Source organism: Mycteria americana, unplaced genomic scaffold (genome assembly GCF_035582795.1).
Source record: "Mycteria americana isolate JAX WOST 10 ecotype Jacksonville Zoo and Gardens unplaced genomic scaffold, USCA_MyAme_1.0 Scaffold_42, whole genome shotgun sequence".
NCBI classification, from domain to species: Eukaryota; Metazoa; Chordata; class Aves; order Ciconiiformes; family Ciconiidae; genus Mycteria; species Mycteria americana.
This window is the reverse complement of record NW_027445629.1, coordinates 47457-68685: the sequence shown is the minus strand read 5'-3', so window position 1 is coordinate 68685 and position 21229 is coordinate 47457. Positions and strand designations below refer to the sequence as shown.

The window sequence follows — 21229 nt, the reverse complement described above, 5'->3', positions numbered from 1 at the left end:
TCACCGGCAGGAAGATCGGCAAGGTGTGTATGCAATTGGAGTGCAACTTTCTCTTGCTGGAGCGGGAGATTTCCCAAAGCAGTACGCTCTTTCACAAGTTGTTCGTGTTGGGTTTTTGGTGTTCCCTTCCGGGGAGAGGAGAGTTCCCGTGGGAAGACAAGCACGTACTCTGCTCCGACAGAGCTGCTTTGGCCGAGAAGAGTTTCCTGCCACCCAAACCATGACGTGTTGAAGGCTATTTCAGGCAATATTTCAGGATCATTTCTGAGCCCTCTTGGTCTCTCCCTAGCTTGTGGAGTACCCCGAGTACTTGGATCTTCGGCCATACATGTCTCAGACAGCTGGAGAACCACTCCTCTACACCTTATATGCCGTCCTGGTCCATAGCGGTGGCAGCTGTCATGCGGGACACTATTTCTGCTACACAAAGGTAAAGAGCAGCTTCCTTCCTAGCAGGGGAAAAATGTGTGCTGGGCAAGACAAACATTCACCGCAGTGTTACACAGGCCAAGGTTTATGGGGAGAAGGTCTCCTTAGGGGCTGCATTGCATTTGTTTTGGCCTGCTCTTGGTTCTGTAGTTCTCTGCCTGTGTTTTTGTGGAGAACCATCTCCAGATATCGATGGCTTTCTTTGCAGGCCAGCAACGGACTGTGGTACGAGATGAACGACGCGTCTGTGGATGGTCGTGGCATCGACACAGTTCTCAGGCAGCAAGCCTATCTGCTGTTTTATGTCAGGTAATAACAAGTCTTACAATGTGTTGAGAATACGTTTGCTTTTCCGGGCTTTGCTATTTTCCTTCTCAACCTCCTGAGTGTTTCTCTTTCTGTCATAGGAGACAATGACTACCTGCATCATTCAGTGCTGTCAAATGTGAACTACCCCCCGTCAGTCCTTATCTTCCCTTGCTGGGCTTTAGGCTGCTGCCCTGCTGTCAACTGCTACTTGTCTGCTATCTGAAGCTGGCTAATGTAGAGAAGAGTACTTGAAGGGGGCCTGCAGTAGGGAAGATGGGGAGGGACTCTTTATCAGGGAGTGCAGCGATAGGACGAGGGGTACCGGTTTTAAACTGAGAGAGGGAAGATTTCGATTCGCTATTAGGAAGAAATTCTTTACTGTGAGGGTGGTGAGACACCGGAAGAGGTTGCCCAGAGAAATTGTGGATGCCCCCTCCCTGGAAGTGTTCAAGACCAGGGTGGTGGATGGGGCTTTGAGCAACCTGCTCTAGCGGAAGGTATCCCTGCCCACGGCAGGGGAGTTGGAACTAGATGATCTTTAAGGTCTCTTCCAAGCCAAACCCTTCTGTGATTCTATGAGTCTATGAAATGGAGGCCATAGGGGGTATAAAGATGAGGACTTGCTCTGGCAGGGGCAGACCTGGTGGGAAGACCCCAATCGAATTTGCCATTTCTAGTCCTGTTTATGTCTTCTCTCTGTCGTAGAAACCGCTCCAAGAAAATGCCTGGACCCCAGAGGAGGCTGCAAGAACAGCCCTAACCAGAGATCCCTTTGTTTTTCTCCAGGCGCTCTGATTTGAAAATTGGAGAGAGGGTTTCTTCCTCACTGGCACCATCATATCTCCCTTCCTTCCTCAGTCGGTGGCGGGCTGACAGCAAGCAGGCAGGTTCTGTGGGACCACAGGCTCTGCCTCACAGGACTAAGGTAACTCTGGGGAGGTGGGTCAGGGCACCAGATGGACAGTGGATTTCTTGCTGGCATCTTGGCCTTGCTCTCTTTTCCCTCCCACGCTGCATCTTTCTTCACAGCCGCAGCGCTGCTCCCTCTCAAAGCATCCCACCTAGATCCATCCCATTTGTCCGCCTGTGGCCCTTCTGCCTTTGCAGCCCTCCAGGAGAGCCTTTGGGAGGCCCTGAGCTGTCCCCTCACACAGCTTCTGGGGTTTCACCACTGGTCTGGTCCTTTCAGGAGGAAAGGGCAGGCCCTTTTCACCGCTCTCTTTGCAGGACGTGGCGGTGGGCATGGAAGACTCTCCAGAGGACAGCAACTCCTCTGCAACTGCCAGCACAAGCCAGCTAAGCTGGGCAGGTACACGGGAGGGATCTGCAGGCCGGCCATGGCCCATCTGGCCAGGCGGGCTCAGCATCACCTCCTACGTGGGCTTCTGCCTGCATCGCTTCTTCTGCGGCTGCGTAAGGCTGGTGTCTAGAAGGAAAGCTGCGTGCCCGGTCTGCTCTCAACCATTTGACCGTGTGCTGCACAGCGTGCGAGACGACCACAACAAAGAGGAGCACAGGTTCAGCCCTTCTTCCCGCTGCCAGAGGAACGGTGCCGGGGAGAGGGCCCGCAGCAGATCCCCGCAGTGGGGAAAAGATCTCCGCAGCTGGTTTGTGGACACCACGGACTATGACGACTCAACATGGAGAAGGAGGAGGAGAACAAGTCCTCCAAGTCGTGGCTGCACTCCCAGGGATAACGCAGCTCCAGGGCCCTCCAAGGGCAGCCCCCAGTTGGCTCCCGCACCCTGTGCTGCTGGGGAGCAAACCCTGCCAACGCAGAGAGAAGAGAGCAGATCCCTGCAGCAGGGCTATGGTCTCCGCATCCGGTTTTTGGAGAGCATGGACGACCGTGACTCAGCAAGGAGGAGGAGGAGGACAACAAGGAAAACAAGTTCTCGATGTGGTGACCAATCCCCAAGGGATCATGCAGCTGCCCGGCCCTCCAACGCCAGCTCCAAGCGGGCTCCCCCCCCCAGGGCTGCTCGGGAGCAAACTCAGCAGAGGCAGAGAGAGCGGAGCAGATCCCCGCGGCGTGGCTGTGATCTCCGCAGCCAGTTTTTGGAGATCACGGACGACCAGGACTCAACAAGGAGGAGGAGGAGGACAACGACAAGGAACGCAAGTTCTCAACGTCGTGCCCGATCCCCAAGGGATGATGCAGCTGCCGGGCCCTCCCATGCCAGCTCCAAGCAGGCTCCCGCCCCCAGGTCTGCTCGGGAGCAAACTCAGCGGAGGCAGAGAGAGCGGAGCAGATCCCCACGGCGCGGCTGTGATCTCCGCAGCCGCTTTGTGGACACCAGATTATGACCCCTCAGCAGGGAGGAGGAGGAGGAGGGTTTCAGCGCTCCAGAGATGCACGTCGGACAAACACTCGGGGTGCTGCGGTTGTGGCGGGGGCAGATTGCGACCCTGGATGAGGGAGGAGCACTGGTCCTCCTTGACTTCTGCAAGGCCAGAGAGGAAGAGGAGGAAGAATCCAAGCCAGAATTAAAAACACTTGTTGGCCTTGCATGTGTAATTTACGGGGTGTTTCCTTCTCTGTGGGTCTTGGAGCAATTGGTAGAAATACCCAGTGTGGGAGGTTTCTGTCTTGGGATTGGGAAAGCAGTGTGCTTGCATGGGCCCACCTTGCAATCTCCTCTTTTTACATATGGAGTTCAAGTCACTCCAACGGAAATGGGCTGGATGAGCCAACTGTGAGCCAGACTGAAACGGGCTGAACGGCCAGGCCCTGCACGTGCTGCTCAGCGGCACCAAGTCTAGTTGGAGGCCAGTAACTAGCAGTGTCGCCCAGGGTTCAGTACTGGGCCCGCTGCTGTTGAACATCTTCCTTAGCTAATGGTCTGGATGATGGGGCAGAGTGCACCCTCAGCAAGCTGGCAGATGACAGCAGACTGGGAGGAGTGGCGCTTGGGCCAGGGGGTCGTGCTGCCGTCCCCAGGGACCTGGGCAGGCTGGAGAGATGGGCTGGCAGGGACCTCATGCAGTTTAGCAAGGGGAAGTGCCAAGGGTGCTGTGCGGCTGACGAGCAGCAGCACAGGCTGCCCAGGGAGCTCAAGGAGTCTCCACCCTTGGAGATGTGCCACAGCCCTCTGGACATGGTCATGGACAAGCGGCTGCAGGTGGCCCTGCTTGAGCAGGGGGGTGGGAGCACCTAGGCGACTTCACCCTCCAGGTGACCTCCAGGCCAGCCTCAAGTAGCCGGTGATTCTGTGAAATGGATGCCCAGAAGAGGATCCAGCCACCAACGCTGTCACCCTCAGGCAGCCATCGACAGCTGCCCCAGGAAGCTGCAGCCTGTGGAGAGCCCAGGCTGGAGCAGGCTCCTGGCAGGAGCTGTGGCTGCTGGAGAGGAGTCCAGGCAGCAGCAGGTTCTGTGGCCGGAGCTGTGGCCCGTGGGGCCCAAGCGGGAGCAGGGGAACGGTGCGAGGAGGAAGGGGCGGCAGAGGTGAGGTGCTGTGGGCCGCCCGCAGCCCCATTCCCCATCCCCCTGCACCGCTCCGCGGGGAAAGGGGGCCGAGGAGTGGGGAAGGGAGGAGTGAGGCTGAGTCTGGGAAGAGCAGGGCTGGGGGAAGCTGTTTCCGTTTGGTTTTGTTGCTGCTCTCCTGCTGCTTTTGGAATTGGCAACAAATTACATCAACCTTGCCCCGGTCAGGCCCCCCTCGCCTGGGAGGGGGCGCAGGGCGGCTCTGTGAGGGGAGGCCCGGACTGCACTTGCCCGCCCGGCAACAGCTGCGCCATTGGCCACGGCTGAGCCAATCAGCGGAGCTGGTGGGGGCTGTCAGTCACAGCCGGCCTGGGGCGGGGCCGGAGGGGCCGGAGGCGGAGCGGCCTGAGGAGAAATGGGTGAGAGAGGGGCTGGGGGCAGCCGGGGGGGCCCCACTCAGCGGCCTAAACCAGTTACCACCAGTGTAGCACTGGTTCCGGACACCCCTGGTCAAAGCAGCACAAGCCCATTTCCCTTTGCCCACCCTTCCTGGCTGCTGGGTGCAGCCGAGCCAGAGGCTGGGCAGGGGAGGGCTCATGGCGGCAGAGGAGAGCGCGGCCTGATGGTGGTGAGCGCAGGGTCGCTCTCCCGCCTCGGCTGCCCCTTGGCCTGGTGCTGCTCAACACGCCGCTGCCGCACACAGGCCGGGCAGTTTCCCTGTTGAGCGCTGGGGACAGCTGCCGCACAGGAAGGGGGAAATGGCTCTGCTGCGTCCTGCTGCGGGAGCTGGGCTCAGCCATGGTGTTGAGGGCCAAGAGCGGGTGATGTGCAGACAGCTCAAGGCGGGACTGGCTGTGCATCTGCCTTGCTGCTCTCCAGGTCCTCGGGAGTACGTGGAGGCCTCCGTGACCAGCAGTGGGAAGTATGCGGCTCCAGCGTACGCCACCTGTAGATGTCGCAGGGCAAACGGGGAACTCACGCCTGGACCAAGTGAGTAACAGCCCTCCAGCCGTTCGTTCAGACCAAGCAAGCAGACTTTTTTTAGCCCGGCGTTCGTGGGGTACAAAACAGCCTGCCCGCCTCTGCAGTGCATGTCCTTCCGGCCCAGGGCCGTCAAAGGAGACCTCCTTGCAGGTAAGTGAACTGTTCGAGATACATACCCTTGGTCTTGGAAGTTGTTTCTCCCTCCTGGTGGGAGCACACACCAAGGCTTTATTGCGAGAGAAGCAAGTGGGGAGTGCTCCTGGCTGGATGCAGCTCCCTTGGCAGATGCTTGTGCCCCTCTCTCAGCCCCCAGGTCTGATAGGAGCCTTTCCCCCCACCCAAGCTGTGCTGCCGGCTGTTGGGAAATGGGGTACCAAGGGTGGATGGTTTTACCACAGCCAGGGAGTTCTCGCCAACCCGTCAGGGAGGTTATCATGCAGTTACATGTTTTTCAAAGAGGCCAGCAAAGAAGTTTTCCAAAGATACTGTCCGAAGGAAAGTGCAGGGTTTAGCTCTGATTGCTATCTCTGTGGATTGTGTCTGGCCTCAGGCAGGCGCACAGTAGCTTTCAGACAAAGCATGGGAATATTCCAGGGTGAAGTGAGCAGTCAGGATCCAAAGTCTGTTTTGTTTAAGGCAATCAGGGGGAAATGTGCGGTTGGAGCCTTCTGCGTCTCTTACCCTTTGATTTCAGTGCTGCCCTCTAGTCAGAATCTTGTAGTGGTTTTGCTGAGGCAAAAAATTAAATGGAGAAAGCAGATCTTCCTCCCCCCACACACACACGCTGCCCCCAGCTCAAGGTGAACAGAGAAAGTCTGTGGGGGTGCGTTATTTTATTAAACGTTTATCAGATATCCAGCCTCAGGGGAGTTGTGTACAGCGAATGGCTGCAGGTGCCTGGGGCGTCACTTGACCAGCCTCACCTGGAAGGCGAAAAGGAGAAAAAGGTGAGCATGGGGACTTGTTATCAGTTTGTCTGGGTCCCTGTTGCCCTGCACGCCCCCTGAGCCAAACAGCGTTTCTGGACAGTCAGCCTGCGTCTCTCTGTGTCCCGTTTTGCTCAGGGCTGGGGGTGGGTGCAGTGGAGGTTCAGCGTCCTGACCGAGCAGACTTGTCTTCAGCGATGGCCGTCTGTCAGGACAAGGGTGCTGATGTGCACTGGCCATTCCTCATTGCACACTGCAGTACGTGTGCCTTGCGGCTTCCAGCTCGCTGCACCTATGCCCGTGGCACGCTTACTGTTGTTTACAACACAGCTTTTGTGGGTCACTGACAAGACGACCATGCAGGTGGTGGCTGAGCTTGTGTAATGGAAATTCTGTTGTTCTGGAATTGAAGCCCAAAGCGCCCACCCACAGTCTTAGGCTCCTGAATCTGGAAGCATACGGTTCTTCTCTCAAAACTGAAGATGATTCAGTTAGAGGGAGAGGCTGTTTGGAAGTTGTAGTAGGTTGGGGACAGAGGCCAGTTGGGGGGTGGGGCCCTCGGGGTGGGTGCTGTTTCTACCCTGTGCCCTTGGCCTGGTACTCACAGCTGGGAAGGGGCTTTCCAAAATGCTGCTGGAAGGAGCCAGATGTGGCCACCTCCGGCACGGGCTCAGGGTCTGCTGCCAGCCTGCGTTGAAATCAGCTCTTCCCAGCAGGACATTGCCCAGGAATAACACTGAATGTTGCTGTTCTCCTTCAGGAAGCATGGTACACCTGAAGCAGAGCCAGAGCTGCGCCTGTGCCAGGAGAAGACTTCACGCACTGCTGGTTCTGATGGTGACAGTTCCCACCAGCTGTCCAGCTCAGGAAGATGCAGGTAAGATGGCACCGAGGGGGCACTGACTGATTGTGGCTTCTCTTGCAGGAACAGGATTTGACAGCAGAGGGGAGGCAGAACGCAAGGGCCCATGAGGTCCAAAAGTGCCTCCAACAGCTGGTGCAGTCACGATGAGAGCAGAGGGAGAAGAGAAGGAGATGCAGGTGACCTGTCTGGGAAAAGGTGCCTGGGAGAGAGGAGAGCGTGGGGAGATGGGAGACAGAGGTGGAGATGGAGGGGAAAAAGCCAGGGTGTTGGAGGTGAGGCGGCTCCTGCTGTGCAGGTGCTTGTGAGGTCAGTGGTGGCTGAGTAGGTGTTAGGCCAGGAGCCAGCCCCTGGCTTGTGCAGATGCTAGTGAGGTCATAGGCACAAGAGTAGGCGGTAAGTTATGAACGGGCCCCTGGCTTGTGCAGCTGCTTGTGATGTCATAGGTGGCTGAGTAGGTGGTTGGGCAGGAACATGCACCTGGCTTGTGTAGGTGCTTGTGATGTCACCTGATCCCAAGCAGGTGACAGGGCAGGAGCAGGCATCTGGCTTCTGCAGCTGCTTATGTTGACCCTGACGACTGAGGAGCTGATAGGCCAGGAGCAAGCACACATCTTGAGTGTCCAAACCCTCATTTCTAAGGTGCAAACCCCTCTTTTAGGTCCCAAAGCCTCCTTTTTAGAGCCCAAAGACTCCTTTTTAGAGCCTAAAGCTTTGGTTCTAGGGTTGAAAGCCTCATTTGTATGGTCCAAACCCTCATTTCTCGGGTCAAACCCTAATTTCTAAGTTCCAAGCCCCGCTTTTACAGTTCAAGGACTCATTTTAAGGGCGCAACACATCATCTTTAAGGCCCAAAGTCTCACTTTGAATGTCAAAAGCCTCCTTTTTAGAGTCCAAAGCCTTCTTTATAGGGTCCAAAGGCTCAGTTTCTGGGACCGAAGCCTCATTTTCAGGAACCGTAGCCTCATTTTTAGGATCCAGTCAGCAATTTTGAGGGCCCAAAGCCTCATTTTAGGTCCAACCTCCTCAGTTAGGGAACAAAGCCTCATTTGTTTCATGTCCAAAGCCTCATTTTCAGGGTGCAAATCCTCACTTTTAGGATCCAGCCAGTCATTTTCAGGGTCCAAGCTGCATCTTGGGTGCCCAAGCATTCATTATGGCAGCCAAAGACCCATTTTTAGGGTGCAAAGCCTTACTTTTTGGTACCAAAGCATCATTTCAGGACACAAAACCTAATTTCAGGGTTTGAAACCTCATTTTCATTTCCAAAGCCCCATTCTTCATGCCCAAACTCTCCTTTTGAGGGTCCAAACTCGCATTTATAGGGTCCAGCCCCCTCTTTTACAGCTCTAAGCCTCAACTGTAGTGCCCAAAGCCCTGCATTAGGGACGAAAACTTCAGTTCTTGGGTCCATAGAAGAACCAATAGGTTCCCCTCGTTTTCAGCGTCCAAAGCCTCATTTTTAGCATCTAGCCCATCATTTTTAGGGCTCCAAGCTCCGTTCATAGGGCCCCAAATCCTCATTTTTTAGGGTCCAAGCCTGTGTTTTAGTACCCACTGCCTTTTTTGAGGGCCCACAGTTTCCTTTTTAGGATGGAAAGCCTCACTTTGAGGGCAGAAAGCCTCTTTTCAGGGTCCAAAGCTCTATTTAGAGTGTCCAAAGCCTTGTTTTTCCTTTTCAAAGTCTCTCTTTAGGCTCCAAAGCCTCATTTGTAGGGTCCAAAGGCTCAGCTGTAGCTTGCCAGGTCTCCTTTTAAGAGTGCAAAGCCGCATTTTTAGTTTCCAAAGCCTCATTTTCAGGCTCCAAAGCAGCATTTTTAGGATCCAGCCAGTCGTTTTGAGGGTCCAGGCTGCATCCTGAGTGTCCAAACTCTCATTTTTGTGCTCCAAACCCCTGTTTCAGGGCCAAAAGTCTCATTTTTATGTCCCACGGCCTCATTTTGAGTCCAAATCTTCAATTCTACAGTTGAACGCCTCCTTTTTAGGTCCCAAAGCCTCATTGTTAGGGTCCCAAAGCCTCATTTATAAGTTCCAAGCCCCCCTTTTAAGGTCCAAAGACTCATTTCAAGGGCCCAGAGTGTCATTTTTAAAGCCCCGAAGTCTGGTTTGGAAGGTCCAAAGCCTCTTGTTTAGAGTGCAAAGCCTTATTTATAGGGTCCAAACCTGTCTTCCTAACAACAGCCTTTCTTAAGGACACACACTTTCAGTTCCATGGTCTAAACCCTCACTTTTATGGCAGAAAAACCTCATTTTAGGCTCCAAAGCCTCATTTTTATGGTCCAGAGGCTTCATTTCAGTTTGCAAAGTCTCCTTTTTAGAGTCCAAAGCCACATTTTGTGTTTCCAAAGCCTCATTTCCAGGCTCCAAAGCGGAATTTTTAGGATCCAGCCAGTCATTTTGAGGATCCAAGCCACATCCTGAGTATCCAAACCCTTATTTTTATGGTCCAAAGCCCTCTTTTGGCCCTCTTTTAGGGCTCCAAGCTTCATTGTTAGGGTGCAGCGCTTTGATTGTAGTGTTGAAAGGTTTTTTATGGTCCAAACCCTCCTTTTTATGGTCTCTGGCTCCCTGCTGACACCACGGGCATCCACGTCCCTCCGTGTGTGATGGATGCCACCTCTTGTTGTTTTTACTTTCTGTCCTTGCTCTGCCTACGTCTGTAGCTGGGTCTGCTCTTGTTGAGGCAGGGTCACTTTTAACTGATACTTGCCACAGTAAGAAGGGGTTTCAGAAAAGAGTGCCCATGAATTGAGAGGCCAGGTAAAACATCTTACAGCAGAAATCTCAGTAGGCTGTGGCCAGTAACTATGTTGCGAATGAGCGATTTAGGTTGCTCAAAAAAATCACCGTCAAAGGTATTAGCAAAAGTGGTTTTAATGTGATTTATAAAAGTGCGACTTTACAAAGTTCAATGGCAAGGTTCACTCCACTAACAGAAGAAACATACACAGGAAAATTGGGTTACACTCGAGTTCAAGTGATTCACAGAGAGACCGAGGATACAAAGGGTACGGAGGACCCTCCCATTGAGTCACGAGGTTCAGAATAGACCCCCTTGCTTTCTAAACTCCTGATGGAGCTTAGGTGCGGCTAGGCCCAATCTTAGTCTCGAAATTAGACAACAGTTTATGTCTAATGGAAGGCATATGAAGAGTAATGAAGAGCCTCCCGTTGAGTCACGAGGTTCAGAGTAGACCCGCCTGCTTAGGTGCGGCTGAGTCCGATCTTAGTCTCAGACTTGGACAATGGTTTATGTCTAAGGGATTATATATGCAAGATTTATCAACTCAGCATGCAATTGAAGTTACCAAGACAGAATCAATGTTACCATCCTGCAAGGTTATGTGCGATATCAGTCGCTTACCAAAGATCTGCCATTGGTAAAAGGTCTTCCTTGAGGAGCAACCTTGAGAGCTGTCCCAGCTCAAGGGGAGATCACCGCCATGCAGCCACGCTGCCTAGCAGGGAGAGCTCAAAGAAGGCTCCCTTTGCCTGTCATATTTATAGATAAAGCGGTTGTCTCGCAGTCAAATTACATGCAATAGGAGCGATATGCATGAGGCTCCTTGTACCCACAACTTCCTTTGTTCCTTGATAAATGAGTCTTGGAAAAGCCACCTGGTATTCCTGCGTTAACTGCATGATCGGTGTTCCAAGCTCATATGCATCGATGCTCACTGTGTCGCTCCTTTGTGGGTTTTCAGAGAACAGATGGGGACCAGAGGAGTTCTTGACCTGGTCACGGCTCAGGCCTTTACCTCCTTTGGAGCCTGTACCAAAGTACTGCTAGTTTGGTTAAGAGGTTGTTGCAGATGGAGTGAGGGTGCACTTCACTCGTAAGAGAGAAGGAAAAATATTTGATACAGAATAGGGCGTTAACAAAGTTCAATGCGACAGTGTTTTAACCAGATTCGATGGCGAGGTACACTTGATTATTTACTGCCTAGAGGACAGGGTCAGACAAAACTGTGAGGGAGACCCTCCCGTTGAGTCATGAGGTTCGGAAAAAGATCCCTTGCTTTCTAAACTCCTTCTCAGAGAGGAGTCTAGGCGCGGCTAGATCCAGTCCTAGTCCCAGACTTGGTCAACGGTTTATATCTAAAGGATTATATGTGTGCAATCAATCTTTTATATCGCTTAGCTAAGATTTCAAAGTTTAGCATGCTATTAGTCGCTTACCGAGGATCTGTTGCGGCAAGGAATCTCTCGACCTCGAGGAGTAACCTTGAGAGGCGTCCCGGCTCAAGGGGAGATCGTGGTGTGCAGCCCGCTGCCGTGCAGGAGAGCTCAAAGGGCTCTTGGGCTGCTCGTTATTTATGGGGGATAAGATGATTGACTCATAGTCATATTTGCGTACTGACCACAGATTTTAGTTTCTTCGGTGGGTGCATTGCAGAATAGCCCTAGGCTATTGTGTTGTTATCTGTCTCCTGAATCCACTTTGAGCCGATGCAGCCATCGTGACCAGATGCATCCATTCCAATCACCACTGGTGATTATCACCTAAGCAGGGTTGCAGGAGATAAAGGTCGGGGGCGGGGGAAGCACACCCTCACACTCCACCCCGTGACTATAGTCAATTCATCTTATTCTCACAGAGTGGTGGTACGGTCACCTCTTTCCGCTGTGCCATAAATAGTATATTGATGATTTATGCACTTCTAGATCCACAGTAAGTAGAGAGTGAAGCACTGCTGTTTGTTATGCATTAATTTGTATGTTTTGGGTGGTTGAAGTTTGGTTATTTGTTTTATCATGTACCAAACCTTTATATACAATATAATTATAAGCAATAGACACATTAATGTTAGAGTCAGTAAAATGACAACTGGGTGAAGCATAAGATTAAACACTCCCGTTGCTGTCGGTGACCATCCAAGAAGAGTTTCCCACCAATGGTGTTCTCCATCCTTCTTCACTCTTTCCAAGACATGGTGTATCTCTTCTGCATCATGACAAACGGTGATCAGAGTTTTGTGTCCATTCTTTCGGATGCATTCTAGCAGTTGACACAGGTCATCGTGTTGTAGTAGTTTCTTCACCAATGTAAGATTCATTCTGATGGGGGTAGCCAATAAATCTCGGCTCAATGTATGGTAAAGTTACGAACACAAATATTTGAGTGATAACTTGTATCTACAGTAATGTTATCTACGATTATAAAATCACAAAGGGTTCTCATACAAACACATCCTTTTCCAATATATACAAGGACAGTTTCAGGGGCTTCATCGGGATATATTTCAAAATGACAAACATTTTGTTCAGTGTCAAGACAAATGTCTTGGGCTTTGATGGTGTTACTCTCACAAATAAATCCTTGTTGTTCCCTTACAAAGCATGCATTAACATCAACAGTGTGTTAGGGTTGGGAATAGTAACATGAACACAGCATTTCCGTCTGACATCCGGTGGGGTGCTGTAAGAGAAAATAGAGACTTGTTTCGGTGGGGACAGTCCAAACAGGTTACCCCATTAAGAAGAAGGAAAAATCCATCGTGAACTAATTCTGTGTTTTGCACCACTGCTCTCAGTAGCTTCCCAGGCAAGTGGGCCACGAGGTTTAGTTAAAGTCGTAGGCACAGTACCGATGGATGGTAAATTGACCATCACAGGCTGTCCTGGCTGTAATGTCATTGGATATTCTCTTTTCCTAGTAGGTGGAGCGCTAAGCTCAGTTTTTACAAAGAACGCTTGGCTTACAGGGCTTCCAGTAGGCCCCTATCGATTATTTAATTGATGGAGTACTTTGGGAAGTCTCCTATCCCATTGAGCTTCCTGTGGTTTGAGATTCCTTTTCAAGAAGCCATTAGCTCTTTCTACCATCCCATTTGATTGAGGGTAGTATGGGGTGTGAAATACCCATCTAATTCCCTCTTGTTTTGCCTAATCTTGCACTTCCTTACACAGAAAGGGTGAGCCATTATCACTCTGGATAACATCAGGAGTAGGTAGATTTGAGAACCAAACTGATAGCCCTCGCACTGTATTTCGCCCATCAGCTTTCCGACATTTAGTCGCCATCAGCAAGCCAGAGACTACTTCCACTCCTGTAAGGATGTATCGATATCCTGCAGAGGATTTGAATGGTCCGATATAGTCAATTTGCCATGTAGACCATAAAGCGTTCCCTTCATTGATAGGTAAAGGTGGTGCTTTAGCAGGATGATCGGCTTGTAATTTCAGTCTACACTGGGGACATTCTGTAAGGATAGTTTCACAAGTTTTCCTATTTATAGGCCAGCCTTTACTCTGTGCAGCAAATTAAAATGCTTCTTTACCTGTGTGGCCTAGGCTTTGATGTAACCATTCTCCCAATCGATACCACTCAGGATTTAAGGTGATTTTCCTAATTTTGGTTAGCTCATCTACCTTTTGATTCCACTTTGTGGCTGGTTGATTATCTTTAGCATGAGCTTTTACCCATCCCATCTTGAAAGGTGTTTTCCTGGCTCTATCTAGTAATAATTGCCAGTCTTTGTTTCTCCATACTGGGGGTCTGTTTACTTCCCAATTCAAGGTTTCCCATTGACGGAGCCACTGTGTGGCACCGGCCCACACAGCATAAGAGTCTACATATATGACTTTTGCTCCATTCTGTGCCGCCAAAACAACTGCTCTTATTTCTCCTACTTGTGCGCTGCCTTCACCTTCTTCTACTACTTGTTTGCCGGTGGTAATATGTAATGCAACAGCCTTATATTGCCATTTACCGTTTACCCTTTTTGCTGAAGCATCTATAAACCAAATGTTTTCTGTTGGTGTACCCTCAGTGAGGGGTGGTGCATCCAGAATGGGTGAAGGTTTAAATGGTTGTTGTAACGCTAAAGGGTCTGTGTTTATGGGCATCTGCCATTTGGAAAGCTTAGTGTGTCCTTCAGTTAGTTGCATATTTTCTGCAACTCCTGTTAGGTAGGCATACCATTTTCGGACAGTGGGTTTTTGTGCAACTCCTTCTGGGGGAGCAGTCCCCTTTAGGATTGCTTCTAGTAAATTAAATGGTCCTCTAGTTTGCACAGGTTGTCCCTGATGTATTTTCTCAACTTGTTTAACTGCTCGGACTAAAGATAAAAGTCCCTTTTCCCATTCAGAGTATCGTTGTTCTGTTGCTTTAAATGCGGTTCAGCTAAACAATAAAGGTCTTTTTGGCCCATCGGGCCCAGTTTGGAACAGGTTACAGTAAGTAGCGTGTTCAGCGAAACCCCATTCGGCTAAAATAGGGTCGCGGGGCTGTACTGGTCCCAGTGACTGATATGTTTTTAACTCTTCAGTTAGAGTTTTGACTGCCTCTTTATGTTCTAATTTCCACTCCCAGGGTTTGCCTTTTCGTAAGAGTGAGTATAAGGGACGAGAAATGATAGAAAATCCAGGCACATGTTTCCTCCAATATCCTAAAGCTCCCATTAATTGTTGTAACTCCTTCCTTGATTGGGGCATTTGCAGCTCTTCAGTTTTTCTTAAGGTACGTGGAGGAATCACTGCACTGCCTGCTATCCCCCAAGTACCTCAAAATTCTACTTCTTTACTTGGTCCCTGACATTTTCCGGGTGGAATCTCAATTTCTGCTTTATGTAGTGCTTGCCCTACTGCTGCTGCCGCTTTCCCAACCTTTTCAGGGGAAGCTCCTCCCGTCAGAATATCATCTATATAGTGGTACAGTTTCACTTCTTGGGGGAGTGAGACTGTCTGTAAAAGTTCAGCAAGCGCAGCATGAGCAATCGTGGGTGAATGTTTGTACCCCTGTGGGAGTCTGTTAAAGGTGTATTGTATTCCCTCCCAAGTGAAAGCAAACTTCTCTTTATCCTCCTCCTTTAAGGGAACCGTACAGAACATATCCTTTACATCTAGCGCTGCCATCCATGGCTGTGCAGCTGCTTGCAAAGTGGCTGTTAAGTTGGCAATGTTTGGCACAGCAGCTGTGAGCGGGGCTGTATTGGCGTTCAGGCGCCGATAATCGACTGTTAAACACCACCTCCCGTCTGGTTTGCGGACGGGCCAGACAGGTGAGTTATATGGGGAGTGTGTTCTGGAGATAATTTGTCTCTGGAGATAATCGTGCCGCAGCAGAAATGGGATATTGCTGTACGTTAGTGATTTTTGACTCTGGAAGTGCAGGGGCTGCGCGCAGTGCCCGCACTGCAGCCTCCCGATTTCTGCTGGGGTTGGGATCGATGTTCAAGCCGAAGGACCACACGCTGCCATTTGGCAGGCGCCAGGTTCGTCCGTTTAAAACATTGAAACCTAAAATATTTTCATGGTGATCTTTAATTGCAAAGCGAGTACTCGACATGCGCTTCTCGCCCGGGAGCCATAAATTGACCTTGGCGGTTTGGCACTGCACACTCGCTCCGTTCACGCCGGTAATTTTAACTCTTTGCCGTCTGAGTCGTACGCCCAGCTTCTCGGCGTCTTGTTGTGTTAATAGTGAAATTTGTGCTCCCGTATCTATTAAAAACTTTACCAATTGTCTTTGAGGACCAACTGGAATGAAAACGTATGGGCCGTTACCACTTATCCACTGATAAGCCTCCACTTTTCAGACAGGCAGGCCCAATTGCCTTCCGGACACTACTCGTTTTTTGACTTCATGTCCTGCAATTCCTCCCTAAGCGGGAGGAAGGGGTTGCCTCCCCTTCTGGGGTCTGGCGCAGGAGGAGTTGAAATACGCTCCTTCCTTTCACCATTATCTCTTTTTTGGAATGCTTCAATTAGACTCAAAATAATGCCAGTAGGCTGACCTTGAATCGCAGCTCTGGGAATGCCTAAAGCTAATGCATTCCTCCACAATTCATTCTTCTATTCTCGAGATTCTGTTTGCGGATTTTTAAGTTTGTTTCCCTTCGATCTCGTTTCCGTTGCCCGGTTTATGGGTCTTACTTTGTGCTCTCCTCCCCGGGGCTTCAGGTTTTGTTTTTCAGCTGGTTCATCGTCCCAGCCCGTTTCCCGGCTGTAGTGAACAATGCCATGCATCAATTCTGCCCAGGTAGGGAGCTGCTTGTGGGCATTTTGAGCGTTATCACCTAGTCCCTCATTGTGTTCTGTGTCTTTCTTGATCTCATCTCGTTTTGCAACTAAATGGGATTTAAGAATTGCCAGGGCTCCTCTAATCAGTGGTTTTAACATTGCGAAATCTACTGTAGCAGACAGTGGGACATCATGGGACCCTCCTTTGTGCATGGCTTGTATACAGGCGGCTTTTGTGACGGCTGTAGAGAGCTCACTTAAAGATTTAATGGGAATTATGGAGGGTTCAACTCGCTCCATGCTGTCTATTCCTCCAGCCCAATAAGCTACTCGACTGGTGATAGAATGGGGTGTATTTGTCAGGTCGGGTCCTAAATTTGAGAAAACTCACGAACCCCAATAGTCGCTTGCTTCATCCTCACTCAACATTATTCGGTCACCGCCACTGAGGCATACTCGCCACAAGTATTCCGTTTCAGTTTCACCTGGTTTTCTGCTGTATCTCTCTTGCAAATTTATCAATTGCAACGGATCCCAGGGGATGGTTCGTGCAGTATGTCGCGGATGAGCACCCCGAGGACCCACAGTTCTTTCTGTTTTAACAATGGGTCGGGCTTCATACTCAGGAGGATTTGTGGGGAACAAAGGGTTGTCGTCTTCTGGCTCGCTATCATCGGGATCACCCCAGAAGTCTCCATCCCAGTCTTCAGGGGATACTATTAGTTTCCTAATCTGTATGATGTCGGGGGGGCGGGGAGGCTGTAGAAGCATCATCTCGACCTTTTCTCCCACCTTTTGTCTTTTTTCCTTTTCCTCCTGTAACTGTTTCTGCAGTTGTTCAATTTTTAAAGATAGTAACAACTCAGTTGCCTTTCTACCTTCTGTTTCTTTCTCTAGGTCCTGCTCCTTTTTATTTCTGTTGTCTCTTTCCTGATGTGCAGCTTCTAAACAGGCACCTAGCATCTTGCAGATAATTCCTTTCCCTTTTCCATCTTTTGTGTGGCCTCTAGTTACTTTTAGGAGTTCTTCAACGGCTTCCCAATTATGCCAATTGTCACGAGTCCATTCTGCTGAGAATTTGGGACTCGGATTCACTCCATGCCTCCGTAAATAATCAGTGATACTACTTGCCATCCTGCCGACTATGCCAGTTTGTCGCGGATGGAGGGAGGGTGCACTTCACTCGTAAGAGAGAAGGAAAAATATAGTTTATTGATACAGAATAGGGAGTTAACAAAGTTCAACGCGACAGTGTTTTAACCAGATTCGATGGCGAGGTACACTTGATTATTTACTGCCTAGAGGACAGGGTCAGACAAAACTGTGAGGGAGACCCTCCCGTTGAGTCATGAGGTTCGGAAAAAGATCCCCTTGCTTTCTAAACTCCTTCTCAGAGAGGAGTCTAGGCGCGGCTAGATCCAGTCCTAGTCCCAGACTTGGTCAACGGTTTATATCTAAAGGATTATATGTGTGCAATCAATCCTTTATATCGCTTAGCTAAGATTTCAAAGTTTAGCATGCTATTAGTCACTTACCGAGGATCTGTTGCGGCAAGGAATCTCTCCACCTCGAGGAGTAACCTTGAGAGGCGTCCTGGCTCAAGGGGAGATCGTGGCGTGCAGCCCGCTGCCGTGCAGGAGAGCTCAAAGGGCTCTTGGGCTGCTCGTTATTTATGGGGGATAAGATGATTGACTCATAGTCATATTTGCATACTGACCACAGATTTTAGTTTCTTCGGTGGGTGCATTGCAGAATAGCCCTAGGCTATTGTGTTGTTATCTGTCTCCTGAATCCACTTTGAGCCAATGCAGCCATCGTGACCAGATGCATCCATTACAATCACCACTGGTGATTATCACCTAAGCAGGGTTGCAGGAGATAAAGGTCAGGGGTGGGGGAAGCACACTGTCACAGAGGTCAAGTGCATCCGTCACACTCCACCTTGTGACTATGGTCAATCCACTTTATCGACTCTTGCAGTGGTAGTATGGTCACCTCTTGCCTCTATGTCATTAATATTGCAGTATTTATGACATAGGTGTATTGCAGTGGCGTACTGCAGATCAGTGGTAAGAGTCCAATTAGTTGATAAGCTGTTTAGATAAGTGTCCTAATTAATGTTAGTTATATAGCATTTCACACACAGAATCAATTGATTGTATGCGTTTTACATGCTGGGTGGATGTAATTTGTTTCATTGTTTGCCAAACTTTGAGATACAGAACGATGATAAGCAATAAACATAATAAGGTTAAAACTAGCAGAACTACAATAGGATGCAGCATCAAATTCAAACTTCCAGTTGCTGTTGGGGACCATCCAAAAAGAGTTTCCCAGCAGTGAGGCTCTCCATCTTTCTTCACTCTTTCTAGGACAGGGTTTCTCTCTTCTGCATCATGATGGATGGTAGTCAGGGTTCTTTGTCCATTGTTTCGAATTCGTTTTAGCAATTGATTCAGGTCGTCATGTTGCAAGAGTTTTCTCCCCAATATGAGATTCATTGCAGTAGGGGGAGGCAATAACTCTTGATACAGTGTATAGTAAGATTGTAGCAGTTGGTGGGTTGTGACAGGAGCCGAAGAGTTGCAGTTGCATCCCATAATTTTAGTAAAATTACAAATACCAATATTTGAGTGATTGTATATATCTACAGTGGTATTGTCTATAAATATAGAATCACAAAGGGTTCTCATACAAACACGTCCGTTTCCAACATATACAAGTACAGTTTCAGGGGTTTCATTAGGATGTATTTCAAAAGGACAACCACGTTGTTCTGTGTCAAGACAAATGCCTTGGGCCTTAATGGTATTCCTGTCACAAATAAATCCCTGGTGTTCCCATGCAACGCACGCATCAACATCAATAGTTTGCCATTTGTTCCATACCCTATGTTCTAACGGGCAGAGGACAGTCCCACTGCGATTTAATCCCAGTGCAATGATTGGGTATATGGTGTATACCGAAGCATTGCATATTGTCAGAACAAAAGCTGTGGCTTCAGTGTCAGAACAGTCATAGGTAAAATTGACTAGACAGCACCAGGATTGGAATCTCTTTTCAAATTCAGTTACGTTGTCCCAGATTACTTTTTGAATTTCAGTGGGTAAGGTGCCCTCTTCACCTTCTCTTACAATTGCTGCCACAGTAGATTGTACCCACAATTGAGCTTGAATACAACTAAGAGCGAGAGAGACATTAATTTGGGCTGCACCTAGCGTGTTCACAATTAGTTGGTGGTCTTCTTCGTTAATTCTTTCCCATTGAGGTAACAGATCAGATAAGAGCCATTGGTTAGTTCCCAGTGCCGATAGAGAAGATCGCAATGAACGTTCTAATTTGTGCAAATTACTTGTTGCTGAGCTTATTTTGTTTGCTAAAGCTTCAGCGTCCATGCTGTTTAATACTCCTAATCCAGTTTCTAAAGTACCAGTCACATCTCTTCTTGATCGTTTTGGAGAGGTGAGGGCTCGTCCATGCAACCACGCTAACCGTCCTGCATAGGGCACACTTAGGAATGGTGAGCAGGTAGGTTTAATTGCAGAGATACTGATCTGCGTTGATAGTGCCACTCGTTTGAGGGACCATGATGGATTAAACAGCACTTGTTGCTGGCCTGTATGTTTGATGGCATAAGGCCCAATTTTAAAACTTTGTGGGGATAGAGCAGAAATTTGTGGGGATAGAGTTTTCTTGTCCTTTACAGTCGGGGCGGATGTTAAGGGAGGAGTTGCTGTTGTTGTGCTAGGCTCAATAATGTGTATTTTGAATTTAAATGACAGTCCTGTGTTCCTGCGATCCCAGACGCAGATTACGGAACCAGGTTGTGTTAAGGTAAAATGGTACCAACAGTCCAATCTTTCAGAGGCAGAAAGTTTTCTATTTTTTGTTATTGCATTTGATGTAATGTTATATACAGAAATCTGAGTTGCCTTTTCATGGGTAGACCCATTGATCATCCGGCATCCTATTTTAATTTCTGTCGCTACCGTTCTCCAAAGTCGGGGAATTGTATTAACATCCGTCTCATTTCTGTCCCAGCTCCATTCATTTTCTAAGTATACTTCAGTTCCACGCATGACCACGGTGGAAAGATTTAAATTTCCCTTCCTAGGGAGTGTTCCCATAGCGCCATTAGACTTAGCATGAGCTTGAGACCATGGCCACTCTGGTGTTGTCTCAGTAAGGCTCCTTAGTAAAACTAGGGGAGTATTCAGAGGAGGCACTGACATCATTGCGATAGGTTTAGTGATTGTGAGAGCTATTGTTCCTAATATTACATTGCGTCCCTTCAGAGCATTCCATCTGCATGCTATTTTAACATCATAATGTTCCTTCAGCGTGTCATGTATTGAGCAATGACTTTATGTTACAGCATTTTCTAGATGGCGTGTAAGAGTTGCTGTAAATAATCGTAACAGAAATAGGTGGTTGTGTTTTACACCACCTCACTAACAGGTGGTTGTGTTTTACAAGTCAGGTTGAATCTGCTGTCTGTGAGTAACAAGGCAGGTGGCTTATCTGTGTTGACACAATTGTGGCTGCTGTCTTGATTGACAATTAAGTTGAGACAGGTGGGCATCTGTGGGGAAGCAAGTATTCTTGAAATCTTTGACAGCAGCAGGACAATGTATCTTCTTTTCATCTTGGAGGAGACTGCAAGATAAAAGGGTAGAATAAAGTGGTCTCGGTGGGGTTTTCCAGACAGGTTACCCCATTGGAAAGAAGGGAGAAATCCACTGCGCACTAATTGTGTGTTTTGCACCACTGCTGTCAGTAGCTTCCCAGGCAAGTGGGCCACGAGGTTTAGTTAAGAGTCAGGTACAGTTCCAATTTGTGGTAAATTTGCCATGAGAGGTTGTCCTGGCTGTAATGCTATTGGATGTTTTCTTTCATCAGGAGGTGGAGCATCAGGTCTAGTTTTTGTCAAGAATGCTTGGCTCCCAGGGCTCCCAGTGGGCCCATACCGATTCTTCAATTGATGAAATACTTTGGAAAGTCAAGTATCCCACTGGGCCTTGTGTGGCTTAAGGCTCTTTTTCAATAAGCCAGTAGCTCTTTCTACCATCCCATTCGATTGAGGATAGTAGGGGGTATGGAATACCCACTGAATTTGCTTCCTGTTTTGCCCATTCTTGCACTTCCTTGTTGGAAAGATGTGAGCTATTGTCACTTTGGATGACATTGGGTGTTGGCAGGCCTGAAAACCAAGAGGATAATCCCTTACTGGTGCTCTGAGCATTAGCCTTCCGACATTTAGTTGCCATGATTAGGCCTGCAACGACCTCTATTCCTGTGAGGATGTATCTATATCGTGGGGAGGGCTTA

General features: G+C 49.1%; 1 protein-coding gene across 1 annotated transcript; it reads right to left on the bottom strand.

The window, feature by feature from the left end:
* Positions 1–7312: 7312 nt before the first annotated feature.
* Positions 7313–19952, bottom strand: LOC142403691 (uncharacterized). The gene is made up of 5 exons (XM_075489905.1): positions 19891–19952; positions 18525–19693; positions 8230–8314; positions 7874–8071; positions 7313–7574 (listed from the first exon to the last, which is right to left on the bottom strand). Exons 1-5 carry the CDS (start codon positions 19950–19952, stop codon positions 7313–7315), a joined length of 1776 nt encoding a protein of 591 aa, XP_075346020.1.
* Between the last annotated feature and the right edge of the window lie 1277 nt (positions 19953–21229).

What these genes read in the sequence shown, in the direction of transcription:
- LOC142403691 (XM_075489905.1), bottom strand. Translation starts at nt 19,952, where the DNA reads ATGAATGGAGCTGGGACAGAAATGAGACGGATGTTAATACAATTCCCC. An exon ending in ATACAATCACTCAAATATTG is followed by an intron (nt 8,315 to 18,524) that starts GTATTTGTAATT and finishes TCCCTAATGCAG; the next exon opens with GGCTTTGGGCACTACAGTTG. An exon ending in TTCCTGAAAATGAGGCTTCG is followed by an intron (nt 7,575 to 7,873) that starts GTCCCAGAAACT and finishes TTTGCACCTTAG; the next exon opens with AAATGAGGGTTTGGACACTC.